This window comes from Anas platyrhynchos, chromosome 30 (genome assembly GCF_047663525.1).
Source record: "Anas platyrhynchos isolate ZD024472 breed Pekin duck chromosome 30, IASCAAS_PekinDuck_T2T, whole genome shotgun sequence".
NCBI classification, from domain to species: Eukaryota; Metazoa; Chordata; class Aves; order Anseriformes; family Anatidae; genus Anas; species Anas platyrhynchos.
This window is the reverse complement of record NC_092616.1, coordinates 3,711,928-3,726,330: the sequence shown is the minus strand read 5'-3', so window position 1 is coordinate 3,726,330 and position 14,403 is coordinate 3,711,928. Positions and strand designations below refer to the sequence as shown.

The window sequence follows — 14,403 nt, the reverse complement described above, 5'->3', positions numbered from 1 at the left end:
TCTGGATTGCAATGGCGGGCATCTTGTCAATTAGGAGCATATTTTACTAAACAAATCCTAACCTTTTATTCCATATTACTTGATCCCTGATCATCTCCCCTGTTTCTTCATTGGCTGAGTACTACAGGTCCACAAGCTACTTGACGATCCTCTATACCATATATGTACAATTTTTCTTTTTTTCAACCCTTTAATTTCTCCTTTCTTATGTTTTGAGAACTTGTGATCTTTGTTTTACTGTTCTATCACTGCTCATCCTGTTTTTTCTCAAGCTTCTACCGTATTTTGGAACAGTGAGGCCTTCTACTGTCCACTTCTCTACTTAGCATTCCTCCTTATTATGACTACACAACTACCTTGGAATACAGAAAAGTAATTCACTACTGCAAAAACACAACTTTGTTTCTTACAATTTTGCTGGAGGATGATAAACAGACCCCACTGTCTTACAGGTGTATTGCATGTGCACTAAACTATGGATTTCAGAACATGTTAAGACCTTTCATAGGTACCAAGTTCATGTCCCTTGGTCTTTCGATAGACCCTGAGTCCAAGAGGCATCAGATGACCAACAGCAGCTCCATCAGCGAGTTCCTCCTCCTGCCATTTGCAGACACACGGGAGCTGCAGCTCCTGCACTTCGCGCTCTTCCTGGGCATCTACCTGGCTGCCCTCCTGGGCAACGGCCTCATCCTCACTGCTATAGCCTGCGACCACCGCCTCCACACCCCCATGTACTTCTTCCTCCTCAACCTCGCCCTCCTCGACCTGGGCTGCATCTCCACCACTCTGCCCAAAGCCATGGCCAATTCCATCTGGGACACCAGGGCGATTTCCTATGCAGGATGCATTGCACAGGTCTTTTTCTTCTTCTTTTTCTTTTCAGCAGAGTATTCTCTTCTTACTCTCATGTCCTATGACTGCTACGTTGCCATCTGCAAGCCCCTGCACTACGGGTGCCTCCTGGGCAGCAGAGCTTGTGCCCAGATGGCAGTAGCTGCCTGGGGCAGTGGGGTTCTTTATGCTCTGTTGCACACTGCCAATACATTTTCCCTGCCCCTCTGCCAAGGCAATGCTGTGGACCAGTTCTTCTGTGAAATCCCCTCCATCCTCAAGCTCTCCTGCACAGACTCCTACCTCAGGGAAATTGGGCTTCTCACATTTAGTGGTTTTCTGTTTTTAGGGTGTTTTGTTTTCATTCTTTTCTCCTATGTGCAGATCCTCAGGGCTGTGCTGAGAATGCCCTCTAAGCAAGGCCGGCACAAAGCCTTTTCCACATGCCTCCCTCACCTGGCTGTGGTCTCCCTGTTTCTCAGCACAGGCATGTTTGCCTACCTGAAGCCCCCCTCCATCTCCTCACCATCCCTGAACCTGGTGATGACTGTCCTGTACTCAGTGATGCCCCCAGCAGTGAACCCCCTCATCTACAGCATGAGGAACCAGGAGCTCAAGAATGGCATTAGGAAAGTGATGTCATGGAGATATTTAAGGATGTGCTGAGGAAACTGACTGGACCTTTTTGCAGCTATAAACTGCTTCTTTTCTTTTTCAGGTAAATTGCAGTTTATGTAATGATAGGGCAAGCTGTCTTAACTTCTGGATGGATTTAATTTGTTTTGTTTTTAATTTCCCCTTGTGATATTGTTTTCCACAAAGAAATGCTGTTCTTCATCCCCTTGTACCAACATATCTTTTGTGACCCTGAGGCTTTGCATAAATGAGGAGCCAGACTCTCTGTGTATTTAAACAAAATAGATGAAGCCACAACTTCTTTGTCTGAGACCCACTCTCAGTTGATCAGGAAGTAATGGGACTGGCAAACCCTTTCTGGCTGCAGCAGCCCGGGCCTGGCTGCCCTGGCCCTGGCGCAGCAGGAGCTGCCTGAGAAACCCAAGGGATGGCACGGAGGGGCTGCAGGCCTCTGAGGATCTGCTGCTGAAGAGAGCAGGGGACACAGCAGGGGACACTGACCTCTGTATGCTTCTGCCTTGGATGCTCCCCTCTGTGGCGCCGAGCCCTCTGTGCTCCCAGGAGCTGCTGTGCCCTTTAGAGGGGCTGTGGCTGTGGTGGCAGTGCCCAGAGCCCTGCAGCAACCTGCGGAGGGCACTGTCTTGGGGTCACCCCAGCCTGGGCTGCTGGGCTGGGCTGGGATGAGGGCAGGGAGGTGGCCAGGGGATAGGGAAGTGGGAGAATTGGGGGGAAGCTTGGAAAGTCTGGAATAGCCGTTTGGCCATTGCTCACATCTCTGCCCACCAAGGGCATATGAGAGGCTGCTGTCCCTCACAGCCCTGCCTGTAATCTCTCCCTCCTCACACTGTGCTCTGTCATATCCAGCATTTTCCCATGCCTTGTCCCACAGGCTCCCACCCCATGTCCAGCTGGCATCACTGCAGGGCAGCCCTCCCCAGGGGCCCAGGCATCTGCCTGCAGCTTCCACAGCTGCTGCTCTTGATGGCCTCCTGAGGCCTGCCTGCTCCTGGCCCATCACAGTATTGTGAGGAGGTGACCTCAGCAGCAGCAGCCCAGCCATGGTGGACAGAGGTGTCCCCTGTCAGAGCTGCCCCCTGTGTCCCATGGGGTTTGTGATGCACTCGATGACATCGCTGTGCCTGCCTGCCTGCCACCAGGCAGTCAGGTCACTGCAGTAGGAATGGCATCACAACCAACCTCCCAGCCGTGTCACTGGGACCTTCCTCCACCTCTCCCCTCTCCCCAGCTCCCAGCACTTCTGGGTTGGTTTCCTGACAGTTCAGGTGATGTAAAATCCTAGAATCCCAGCCACTCGCCCGTCTCTCTCCCAGTTATCTGTGTGTACACATGTAACTCTGTATATAAATTTACCTTTACTTGCACATATAGCTGTAGTTACAGCTGTAGCTATACAAATATATCCACAAAGAAATGGTTGGTGACCTGCTACGGCACTTGGATGTGCACAAATCGATGGGGCCGGATGGGATCCACCCAAGGGTACTGAGAGAACTGGCAGAAGAGCTTGCCAAGCCCCTATCCATCATTTATCAGCAGTCCTGGCTATCGGGGGAGGTCCCAGCTGACTGGCGGCTAACAAATGTGACACCCATCACATGAGAAGGGCCGGAGGGCAGACCCAGGAAACTACAGGCCTGTCAGTTTGACCTCAGTACCAGGGAAGCTCATGGAGCAGAACCTCTTGAGAGTCATCATGCAGCACTTGAAGGGCAAGCAGGCAATCAGGCCCAGCCAGCATGGGTTTATGGAAGGCAGATCCTGCTTGACGAACCTGATCTCCTTCTATGACAAAGTGACGCGCTGGGTGGACGAGGGAAAGGCTGTGGATGTGGTCTACCTTGACTTCAGCAAGGCTTTTGACACCGTCTCCCACAGCATTCTCCTCAAGAAACTGGCTGCTCTTGGCTTGGACTGGCGCATGCTTCATTGGGTTAGAAACTGGCTGGATAGCCGGGCCCAAAGAGTTGTGGTAAATGGAGTCAAGTCCAGTTGGAGGCCAGTCACTAGTGGCATCCCCCAGGGCTCGGTGCTGGGGCCGGTCCTCTTTAATATGTTCATCGATGATCTGGACGAGGGCATTGAGTGCACCCTCAGTAAGTTTGCAGATGACACCAAGCTAGGTGCGTGTGTCAATCTGCTCAAGGGTAGGAAAGCTCTGCAGGAGGATCTGGATAGGCTGCACCAATGGGCTGAGGTCAACTGCATGAAGTTTAACAAGGCCAAGTGCCGGGTCCTGCACCTGGGGCGCAATAACCCCAAGCTGAGCTACAGGCTGGGAGAGGAGTGGTTGGAGAGCTGCCAGGCAGAGAAGGACCTGGGAGTGATGGTGGACAGTCGGCTGAATATGAGCCAGCAGTGTGCTCAGGTGGCCAAGAAGGCCAACGGCATCCTGGCTTGCATAAGAAACAGTGTGACCAGCAGGGCTAGGGAGGTGATCGTCCCCCTGTACTCGGCTCTGGTGAGGCCGCACCTCGAGTACTGTGTTCAGTTTTGGGCCCCTCGCTGCAAGAAGGACATCGAAGTGCTTGAGCTGGTCCAGAGAAGGGCGACGAAGCTGGTGAGGGGCCTGGAGAACAAGTCCTATGAGGAGCGGCTGAAGGAGCTGGGCTTGTTCAGCCTGGAGAAGAGGAGGCTCAGGGGCAACCTTATCGCTCTCTACAGATACCTTAAAGGAGGCTGTAGTGAGGTGGGGGTTGGCCTGTTCTCCCACGTGCCTGGTGACAGGACGAGGGGGAATGGGCTTAAGTTGCGCCAGGGGAGTTTTAGGTTAGATGTTAGGAAGAACTACTTTAGCGAAAGGGTTGTTAGACACTGGAACAGGTTACCCAGGGAGGTGGTGGAGTCACCATCCCTGGAAGTCTTTAAAAGACATTTAGATGTTGAACTTAGGGATATGGTTTAGTGGAGGACTTGTTAGTGTTAGGTCAGAGGTTGGACACAATGATCTTGAGGTCTCTTCCAACCTAGAAATTCTGTGATTCTGTGATTCTGTGATATATCACTATACAGACAGAAAGATGTGAATATTCCCATCAAGAAAGGCAGATAATACAAATATGTATATATATATATATATATGTATGTATGTATGTATGTATGTATGTATATATATTTTCCCCTGTATTTGCATTGCCAGAATTTCTCCTATGCACTGCACTTCATCTCCTCAGTATTTGAGGTATTTCCACCTGGCTTTACGAAACAGACCATTTTCCGCTCTTCTGCAGAGCTGCCCTCCACTTGCTCTTGCTCTTTGGTCATTCAGATACTTCTCATACACCCAGTTGCTTCTAGGGAGTTTGGGGAGGTTGAGCTTGCCTGTATTTCAGTAGTCCCTTTCATCATCCCTGTAGCCAATTCTATATTTCTCTTTTACCGTTTCTTATATCTGTGTCAAAAATTTCTTGTACAGTCATCCCTTGTGGATGGTGCACCTCATTGGAGGCAAGTTAGAGTTGACTCACAGTAGTGGACTGTGGTTTTTGTTTGGTTGCTTCTTTTATTTTTGTTGGTGTTTGTTTATTTTTAATATACATTTTTTGTAAATATTAAAAGAAAAAGACACCCACACACATAAATAACAACAAAAAACTATGTGCAGCCAGATGTCTGAGGAAGAGAGGTGGGAGTTGGTGCAAAAATCATAGAATCATAGTATATCCCAAGTTGGGCAGGACTCATAAGGATCACAGAATCATAGAATCACAGAATTTCTAGGTTGGAAGAGACCTCAAGATCATCGATTCCAACCTCTGACCTAACACTAACAGTCCCCACTAAATCATATCCCTAAGCTCTACATCTAAACGTCTTTTATAGACTTCCAGGGATGGTGACTCCACCACTTCCCCTCCACTACTCAAGGTGAGGCCCCAGCCGTGCAAGGTAGAGCGGGACAATCATCTCCCTCAACTGACTAGCAATGCCATGCTTGATGCACCCCAGGATATGGTTGGCCCTCCTGGCTGCCAAGGCACACTTCTGGCTCATATTCAGCTTGCTATCAACCAAAACCCCCAGATCCCTCTCTGCAGGGCTGCTTTCCAGTGTCTCGTCACCCAAGGAACAGAGTTCCCCTGAAGGAGAGCAGTACAAGGGGAAGGGTTTCTGGCACACTCCTGAGAGGCCTGTGGGAGCTGCAAGCCACACCAGTCTCTGAGACTAGACAACTTTCCACCATGATCCAGATCCCAAAGATGCACCAGCTCCCAGGGAAACATGGCCCTGATTTGTCCCCCATCATGAGGACACATTGAGCCATGCCCAGAGAAGCCGTAGGGCTCAGGAAAGCCCTAGCATGACGACCCAGGAGTCCTGACTGCCGCATTGTTCCCTAAGTCCAGCAGGACTCTCAGGCTGGGCTCCCACAGCAGCCACCAGCCCTGTCCAGCCTGCCCCACAGCCCAGGACTTGCACCTTTGGACAGCTGACAGCCCCTGTGTCACCCCTTGAGAAGGAGCTCCTGACATCCTTACCTTTCGAGGAGAGCTGCAGGAGCCCTGAGAACATGGCAGTAAGGGTGGACAAAGCAGTCATTGGTCCCAGCCAGCATGGGTTTGTGAAGGGTAGGTCCTGCCTAACTAACCTGATTTCCTTTTATGATAAGATCACCCGTATGGTAGACCAAGGGAAACCAGCTGATGTGATTTTTTTGGACTTCAGCAAGGCTTTTGACACGGTTTCCCATAGGATCCTACTGGACAAAATGTCCAGCATACAGCTAAATAAAAACATCATACGATGGGTGAGCAATTGGCTAACGGGCAGGGCCCAAAGGGTTATGGTGAATGGGGCTGCGTCAGGCTGGCGGGCGGTCACCAGTGGGGTCCCTCAAGGCTCCATTTTAGGGCCGGTACTTTTCAATATTTTTATAAACGATCTGGATGTAGGAATAGAAGGTATTTTGAGCAAGTTTGCTGATGACACCAAACTTGGAGGAGTTGTGGACTCGAATGAGGGTGGAAAGGCCTTGCAGAGGGATCTGGATAGGTTGGAGAGCTGGGCGATCGCCAACCGCATGAAGTTCAATAAGAGCAAGTGCCGGGTCCTGCACCTGGGACGGGGAAACCCTGGCTGCACGTACAGACTGGGCGATGAGACGCTGGAGAGCAGCCTAGAAGAGAGGGATCTGGGGGTCATGGTAGACAACAAGTTGAATATGAGCCGGCAGTGTGCCCTGGCAGCCAGGAGGGCCAACCGTGTCCTGGGGTGCATCAAGCACGGCATCGCTAGTAGGTCAAGGGAGGTGATTGTCCCGCTCTACTCTGCGCTGGTGCGGCCTCACCTCGAGTACTGTGTGCAGTTCTGGGCACCACAGTATAAAAAGGACATGAAACTGTTGGAGAGTGTCCAGAGGAGGGCTACGAAGATGGTGAAAGGCCTGGAGGGGAAGACGTACGAGGAACGGCTGAGGGCACTGGGCCTGTTCAGCCTGGAGAAGAGGAGGCTGAGGGGAGACCTCATCGCAGTCTACAACTTCCTCGTAAGGGGGTGTCGAGAGGCAGGAGACCTTTTCTCCATTAACACCAGCGACAGGACCCGCGGGAATGGAGTTAAGCTGAGGCAGGGGAAGTTTAGGCTAGACATCAGGAAGGGGTTCTTCACAGAGAGAGTGGTTGCACACTGGAACAAGCTCCCCAGGGAAGTGGTCACTGCACTGAGCCTGACTGAATTTAAGAAGAGATTGGACTGTGCACTTAGTCACATGGTCTGAACTTGGGTAGACCTGTGCGCTGTCAAGAGTTGGACTTGATGATCCTTAAGGGTCCCTTCCAACTCAGGATATTCTATGATTCTATGATTCTAAGTAATGGTCACTCTCCAGGAACCCTTCATGCTGCTGGCCCTCAGCTCAGGACAAGGGATGCCCACCCTGGCTCCTCAACCACAACTCCTCTGTAAGGTGCCTCTGCTCCTCTGCCCATCAGCAAGGGTTGGGCAGTGAGGGTTTTGTCACATCAGGGCTCCATGCACAACAGAAAATTGTCATTTTATTGGTGTAAGTCTGAAGATTGCCTACTCATTTTTTAAGAATTTCAAAAATTTCACTTCAATTAGCTGAAATGATCGAACACTTCTAATACAATATTTGACGTGCCCCATGAAATCAAAATGATCATATGATGATTATTACAGCATGAGAAAAAATACTGATCTTCCTCTGTAGTCGCATTGCCAGAACTCTGTCTCTTGAGCACCGCATTTCATCTTCCCCATCAGAGAATCATAGAATCATAAGTCAACATTGGAAAATGCCTCCAAGATCAGCTGGTCTAACTGATGCCCTACTGCCAATGTCACCCAGTAAACCGTGTTCCTAAGCACCATGTCCAGCTTTTCCTTAAACACCCCCAGGGACAGTGACTCCACCACTTCCCTGGGCAACCCATCCCAATGCCTGACTACTCTTTCTGAGAAGAAATGTCTCCTAATTTCTAATCTAATCCTCAGCCCCATTGCAAGTTGAGGCCCTTCCCTCTAGTCCTATCACTAGTTTCCTGTAAGAAGAGGCCAACACTCAGCTCCCCATCACTTCCTTTCAGTTAGCTGTAGAGAGCAACAAGGTCTCCCCTGAGCCTCCTCTTCACCAGACTAAACAACCTCAGTTCCCTCAGCTGCTCCTCATAGCACTTGCTTTCCAGGCCCTTCACCAGGTTTGTAGCCTTTCTCTGGACACGCTCCAGCACCTGGATGTCCTTCTGGAATTGAGGGGCACAAAACTGAACACAGTACATGAGGTACGGCCTCACCAGAGTAGAGTATAGGGGGATGAACATCTCCCTGGTCCTGCTGGCTACACTACTGATACAAGCCAGGACGCTGTTGGCCTTTTTGGCTACCTTGGCACACTGACAGCTCATGTTCAGGCAAGCTTTGACCACACCCCCAGATCCTTTTCCTCTGCACAGCTTTTGAGCCACTCTGCCCCAAGCCTGTAGCCTTGCATTGGAGTTATTGTGAACAAAGGGCAGGACCTGGCACTTAGCCATGGTGAACCTCATCCCACTGGCTTCTGCCCATTGATCCAACCTGTCCAGGTCCCCCTGCAGGGCCTTCCTACCCTCTGGCAGTTTGACACTTCCCCCCAACTTGGTGTCACCTGCAAACTTACTGAGGGTGCACTCGATTCCCACATCCAAATCATCCATAAAGATATTAAAGAAGATGGGCTCCAACACCAACCCTTGGGGAACACCACTGGTGACTGCTCATCAGCTGGATTTCACTTCATTCACCACTACTCTTTGGGCCTGGCCATCCAGCCAGCTTTTAACCCAGCATAGAATGTACCTGTCCAAGCAATGGGCTGCCAGCTTCTCCAGGAGAATACTGTGGGAGACTGTGTCAAAGGCCTTGCTGAAGGCTAGGTAGACTACATCAACAGGCTTTCCCTCATCCCCCAGGCAGGTCACTGGTCATAGAAGGAGATGACGCTGCTCAGGCAGGACTTTCAGGTATTTCCAGATGGTCTGATTAAAGAGACCATATCAGAAGTCACCTTTCCAGCAGACTATCTGGACATGTGCAGTTTCCGTTGTTCTGCAGAGTTTCCTTCCATTTGCTCTTTGGTCATTCAGATCCTTCTGATACATCGAGTTGCTTCTTGGGACTTGAGGGGAATTCAACTTGCCCGTCCTTTGGTAGCCTCTCTTGTCATCCATGTACACAACTCTGTAGCTGTATTTCTCAATTACCATTTCCCATCTATTTGAGTCAGATGTTTTTCTGTACACTTATCTCCTGTGCATGGTTCAACTTGGAAATGGCTCATTGCTGTGGGATTTTTTTTACTTTTTTTTTTTTTTTAACGTGTGTTTCTTTGCTGATTTTTTTTTTTGTTAAGTATTAATAGCAAAGACACACACATACATAACAAGAAAAAACTGTTTGCATCTGCTTTTCTCAGAGAAGGAGGCAGCAGCTGGTGGAAAGAGGCTGTAACATCCACCTGCAGATGTCAGTGGAGAAGTCTGATGTAATTAAAAGTGATGCAAGTCACGCTGGCTGATGTGAGAAGTGGTGGGGATGGAGAGCTGAGCAGCAAGGTTGTCCATACAGTCTAGGACTTCAAGGGACTGCTTTCCCTATCCATCCAGACCTCCTTAGGAGACACTTTGGATCCACGTCAACTACTGAATGCTACTAAGTTAAATAAGCTTACATATGAAAATGTTATTTTGTAAAGTGGTCATTGAAAACTTCCTCTTTAGCAACACTCTTGAAAACTTATTAATTAACTGTAGAAGTCTGGAAGACTGGATGAAAATGGCTGAATTGTAATGAGCCCCATGGTGCATTTGGTGCTGAGCCCATGGACCTCAGGTAGTGAGAAGAGAATGATGTAACTGCAGGAGAAGTAAAAGTCAGAAGGAAACTTTGAAGTGTCTAGGAGCAGTAATGGGCCCCAGTGAGGGTCATTACTGACAAAGCCTCCCCATGGACTTGTTAGAGCAGACAATTGGAGGCCATGATTGCAGGTAGGCAAAAGCACTGGGCAGGAGATTCTGATGCTGAGTAAAGGCCTTGGTTTGTTTGGTGAAGCAGAAAGGCCAAGCCCTGGCCCCCAGCCCCTGGGCAGGGAGGTCCTGTCCCTCACCCATGGCTCAGGGCTCTTTCTGGGGCAGTGGGATGTGGGGTGTGTGATGTTGTGTGAAGGACAATGCTATGATACCCGCTGGCCTCCCCACTGGGTTGCAAGGAGGCAACAAGGCCTCAGTGTCATGAGCACAGCATGTGTCCTCGTCAGCCTCAGTAGCAGAGACAACTGCCATAGCCAGGGGGACAAAGACCTTGGTGCTGCTGGGGCTTTCCAGCCTTGCCAGTGCTCTCGTTTTTTTCCACCACAGGCTGTCCTGCACTGTCCTATCCCTTCCCACTTTTCCCTGCAGGCTGTAGGTACCCACCTTGCTTCTCCGCCTTGCTCTCATCCAGATATTTCCTTACTTTCACTGATGTCTCCCCAACCTCCATGGCAGTTGCTTGAAACACACTAGTATGAGCTGACCACAGACTCCTTCTGGGTGATGTCAGGCACCACAGCACTACCCTTTCAGTGACATTTCCTCCTCCAGGAGAACTTTGCAGTACAAATGACAAGTGGGCCAGGTTGTCCAGCAGAATTCCCACCCACAGCCTCATCCATTTGATAAGTCCACATAGCACCAATCAGGCTATGAGGAGTCTCTGGGAGACAAAGACACAGGCCAAGGTGCAGGTAGACAATGTCCCTTTCGTTCCCCTCCCCTATGGGTTCAGCAATCCTGTTTTTGTCCTTCAAGTGCCTGGAGCTGGCTGTGGAAAAGCTTGCCCCATCACCTTCCCAGGGACTGAGGTGAGGCTGACCAGCCTTAATTCTTCCCACCCTATTTTCTCTTCTTCTGGAAGACAGATTTGAAGTCCTTCTAAGTCTCCAGAAAGTTCTCCGATCCCTCTGGCACATTTGCTGACATAGTCCAGGAAGGCAGGGAAAGGTGATGCAGGAGACAGGCCAGAACACAAAAGTCTTTCTCTTGCACACCCAAAGGCAGGCCATTGCAGTGGTTGTGGTGTCTCGCTGGCTCCTGCTGCCTCTCCCAGATGCTGGGAGGCACCTCAGCCCTGCAGTGCATTGCCCTGCTCTGCACTCATCTGAGATACTGTATGGCATGAGGGAGGAATGGACACAGGCTGAAGGCATTTGTGCTCACTCAGGTTTGCCTCAGTACATGAACAAAATGTACACACTGAAGCCTCATCTATACAGGGCACACATACGGACTTCTGACTTAGCCATTCAGTGTCCTTCTGGGGGGGAACAAACCACCTCTCTGAGCTGGGTTCAGAGCCTAAAAAGTCACCCAAGATGTAACCAGGAAAATATCCACCTCTTATTCTCTACCGTATATACAATGACAGGTTCAAGACTTTCCAATAAGTCTTCATTAATCAACACCCTGCAATTAAGACACAGATATCATTCCCTTAGTCTATGGGTGTCGCGTTAAAGGGGTGTAGCTGATTAACCGTTACGGGCCCGGTTGGATTCAGAGTACTGAACCAGTCGGACATTCACCAAAACTGGGGGTCCGTTCGGACATTCACCAAAAACGTAATAACCGCCTGGGGGTCCGCTCAGACATTCACCAAAAACGTATTAACCACCTGGGGGTCCGTTCAGACATTCACCAACAATGCATTAACCGTCTGGGGGTCTGGTTAGATTCAGAACACTGAACTATCACGGATAACCACCCTCACCCTAGTTGCATTAATGAGAGCTATCACAATGCAATCAAGTATGGTTTATTACAGCAACAGATAATCAGGTTCTTTTGGATTGCCGGTGATAGTGACTATCTGCAAAAGCAAGTTAGTATGCATGAAATACACAGGTGTTATAGGTGTTACAGATGTTATACAGGTGTTGTAGGTGTTACAGATGTTACAGATGTTATAGATGTTATAGATGTTATAGATGTTATAAGTGTTACAGATGTTATAGGTGTTACAGTTGTTACAGGTGTTACAGGTGTCACAGGTGCGCAGCCTAGAAATAAACGCGTTAAAAGGATCAAAGACTCTATAGAGATTTATAAGCAAATATTCAGATCTCACCCAAAGGCGTCCCAATGGGGGGGGAAGAGAGGCTCAGCCCGTCGACTGATACCAGATGTCAAGAGGTCCTAAGGATGTTGTATTTCCTCGGGTTATTATCTACCCTGACGGTGGTATCTTCCCCAACATCCCCTCTCTCTTGGGCCAATTTATATTATTTTCTATCTTTTAGGTGGAGCTTGAGTGGCTCTAGTCAAGCATATCTTAGTTATGATTGGTGTAAAGTTTTCCCGTCTCCGTTTAAAGTAATAGGCTCCGAGAAATTCAGAGCGCATGCTCAGTGAGGGGTGGTCGCACCTTGGAGGCGGGTAGCTTTTGGGATGGAGGTGTGTTTTGGTATTATAATGATATTATAATGAGAAAAAAGTACACTACGGTACAGCATTTGTCAAAACATGACAGGTCTTTGGCTTAGGGTGGCAAAAGTGCAGCTTTGTGCACAAGAACAATTGAGGCCCCACCTGATTACAGAGCCTAGCCGTGGTGTCTCCACTCATCTCCACGCTCCGTGGTGTTCCTTAGAGCTGGCACACCAAGTTTCCCCAGTGCGATAGCATCTAAAGTTGGGAGCCTAGGGAATGCTCAGATAATGCAGTTATGCCCTACCCTGAAAGCCTCTTCAATGCTGTACCTTTCCGTTCAAAACGTGAATGTTAGTTTTATTTTCCTAGTTACTTCAGGCATTTACACCACAATGGGCCTACTTAATGAAATGTCCATAAAATGTTCAATGATTCCATTTAGTCCATGAATTGGGTTCTATCCGTTGTTGTGACCCCAAAGGACAGGAGAAGACATATGTTACATGGAGTGAGAGGGCACCAATGCCAGCTCAGGTTAGGTCACTGCTGCACTTGCACTGCTCCTTGTGAGGCTCCTCTGCTATTGGTTCGAGTGTTTCCTGCTGTGGAACATGGCTGTGTGGTGCTTATCTGCCTGCTGGGTTAAACCACAGCACAGACCAGGCTGCAAAATCTGACATTGCAAATGAGCTCCACCCTTCACCCCTGCCCCAGACTGGGCTCATCCACCGGCCACAGTCCTTTAGAGGTGTACCTGTTCCAACACAGCCTTATTCAGGAGTCTTATTCCCTTCAGAGCTTTACCTAGTGTGCAGCGGTCACGGATGCTTGCAGGTATACCTTCTGTGTTGTACACTTATCCATGTGCCACACTCTCTTCAGAGGTGTACCTGCTCTAGTGTGGCCTTTTCCATCGCAGAAGGATGATGAGGAGTTCTGGGCTGCAATGTAGAGATTCAGTGCAGAGATGATTCAGGTGAATATAGGTCTGGGACATATTGGCTGATAGAGGACCAACAGGGTCAGGCTTTGGAAGAAGCCTGATTAGTTGTGGGGAAACCACTGGTATTGGTAAATACTCAGAAAAACACAGGGATGTATTTCAAGCCACAGCCAGTAAGGATGGAGAGAAGTTAGGACAGCTTTGGCAGTCATCTGGCCAGACTGAACTGAGAATGTGAGTGTATGGTAAAAGTCTGCAGGAATGCAAGCACAGGTAGAGGAAAATGTAGGACAGGCTGTGGAGGGGGATGACAACGGGCCATTTGGGGCTGGAGCCCCCCCAGTGGAATAGATGACCTCAGGGCTACAGCTGCAGCCTCTTCCACTATGGCCCACCAGAGGACACTGGTCCCTTACAGCCCCAGGGCCTTGTTACCTCCTCAATCCCACAGAGCCTGGCAAGTGTCCTACCAGTGTCCTACACTCGGAATTGCACACCCCACATCACACTGCCCCTGCCAGAGCCCCAAGCAGCCCAGGACATGCAGGATCCCCCTTCCCAGGGGATGTGCTCAGGCCTTGGCCATCCCCCTTGGTTGAACACATCAAGGGCTTTCAGAGCCACCTCCCCACTTGATTTTCCACCTGTAACCAGTGCCTCTGATTTCCTCCTCCACCGTCTCCCAGGGACGGGCACCTTGTCTCCTTGTTGCCCTCGTGGTCTCTTCTGGGATGGCCCTCAGTGGGGCTGGCCAAGACCCTTAGACGTTTGCAGGCTTGCTTCTGTCTTTTACTTCTTGAGAGTCTTGCTCAAGCTTTCAGGATCTGCAGTTCAGGAACCTGGCAGCAGAGGGCGAATGTACATGCAAAACTCCCTCACAAGCCAAGGCTCTGGGCATAACTCTTCCAAGTCTTCAATTCTTATGGGGTTCATCAGGGAGATGCCAGGAGTCTCCTTAAAGGGACAGACTTCAAGAATAATACAAACTATAGGAAAGGATTTATTATTTCTGCTATTTCTTTAGTTGTCTGCCTACAGTTAAAGTGAAATCAACAATCTCCAACTGGTATTGAT

At 49.6% G+C, this 14,403-nt stretch overlaps 1 protein-coding gene across 1 annotated transcript; it reads left to right on the top strand.

Moving 5' to 3' along the window:
• The first annotated feature begins 564 nt into the window (after nucleotides 1–564).
• On the top strand, nucleotides 565–1,500 carry LOC139999834 (olfactory receptor 14C36-like). Its single transcript, XM_072029460.1, has one exon. It carries the CDS (start codon nucleotides 565–567, stop codon nucleotides 1,498–1,500), a length of 936 nt encoding a protein of 311 aa, XP_071885561.1.
• Nucleotides 1,501–14,403: the final 12,903 nt, after the last annotated feature.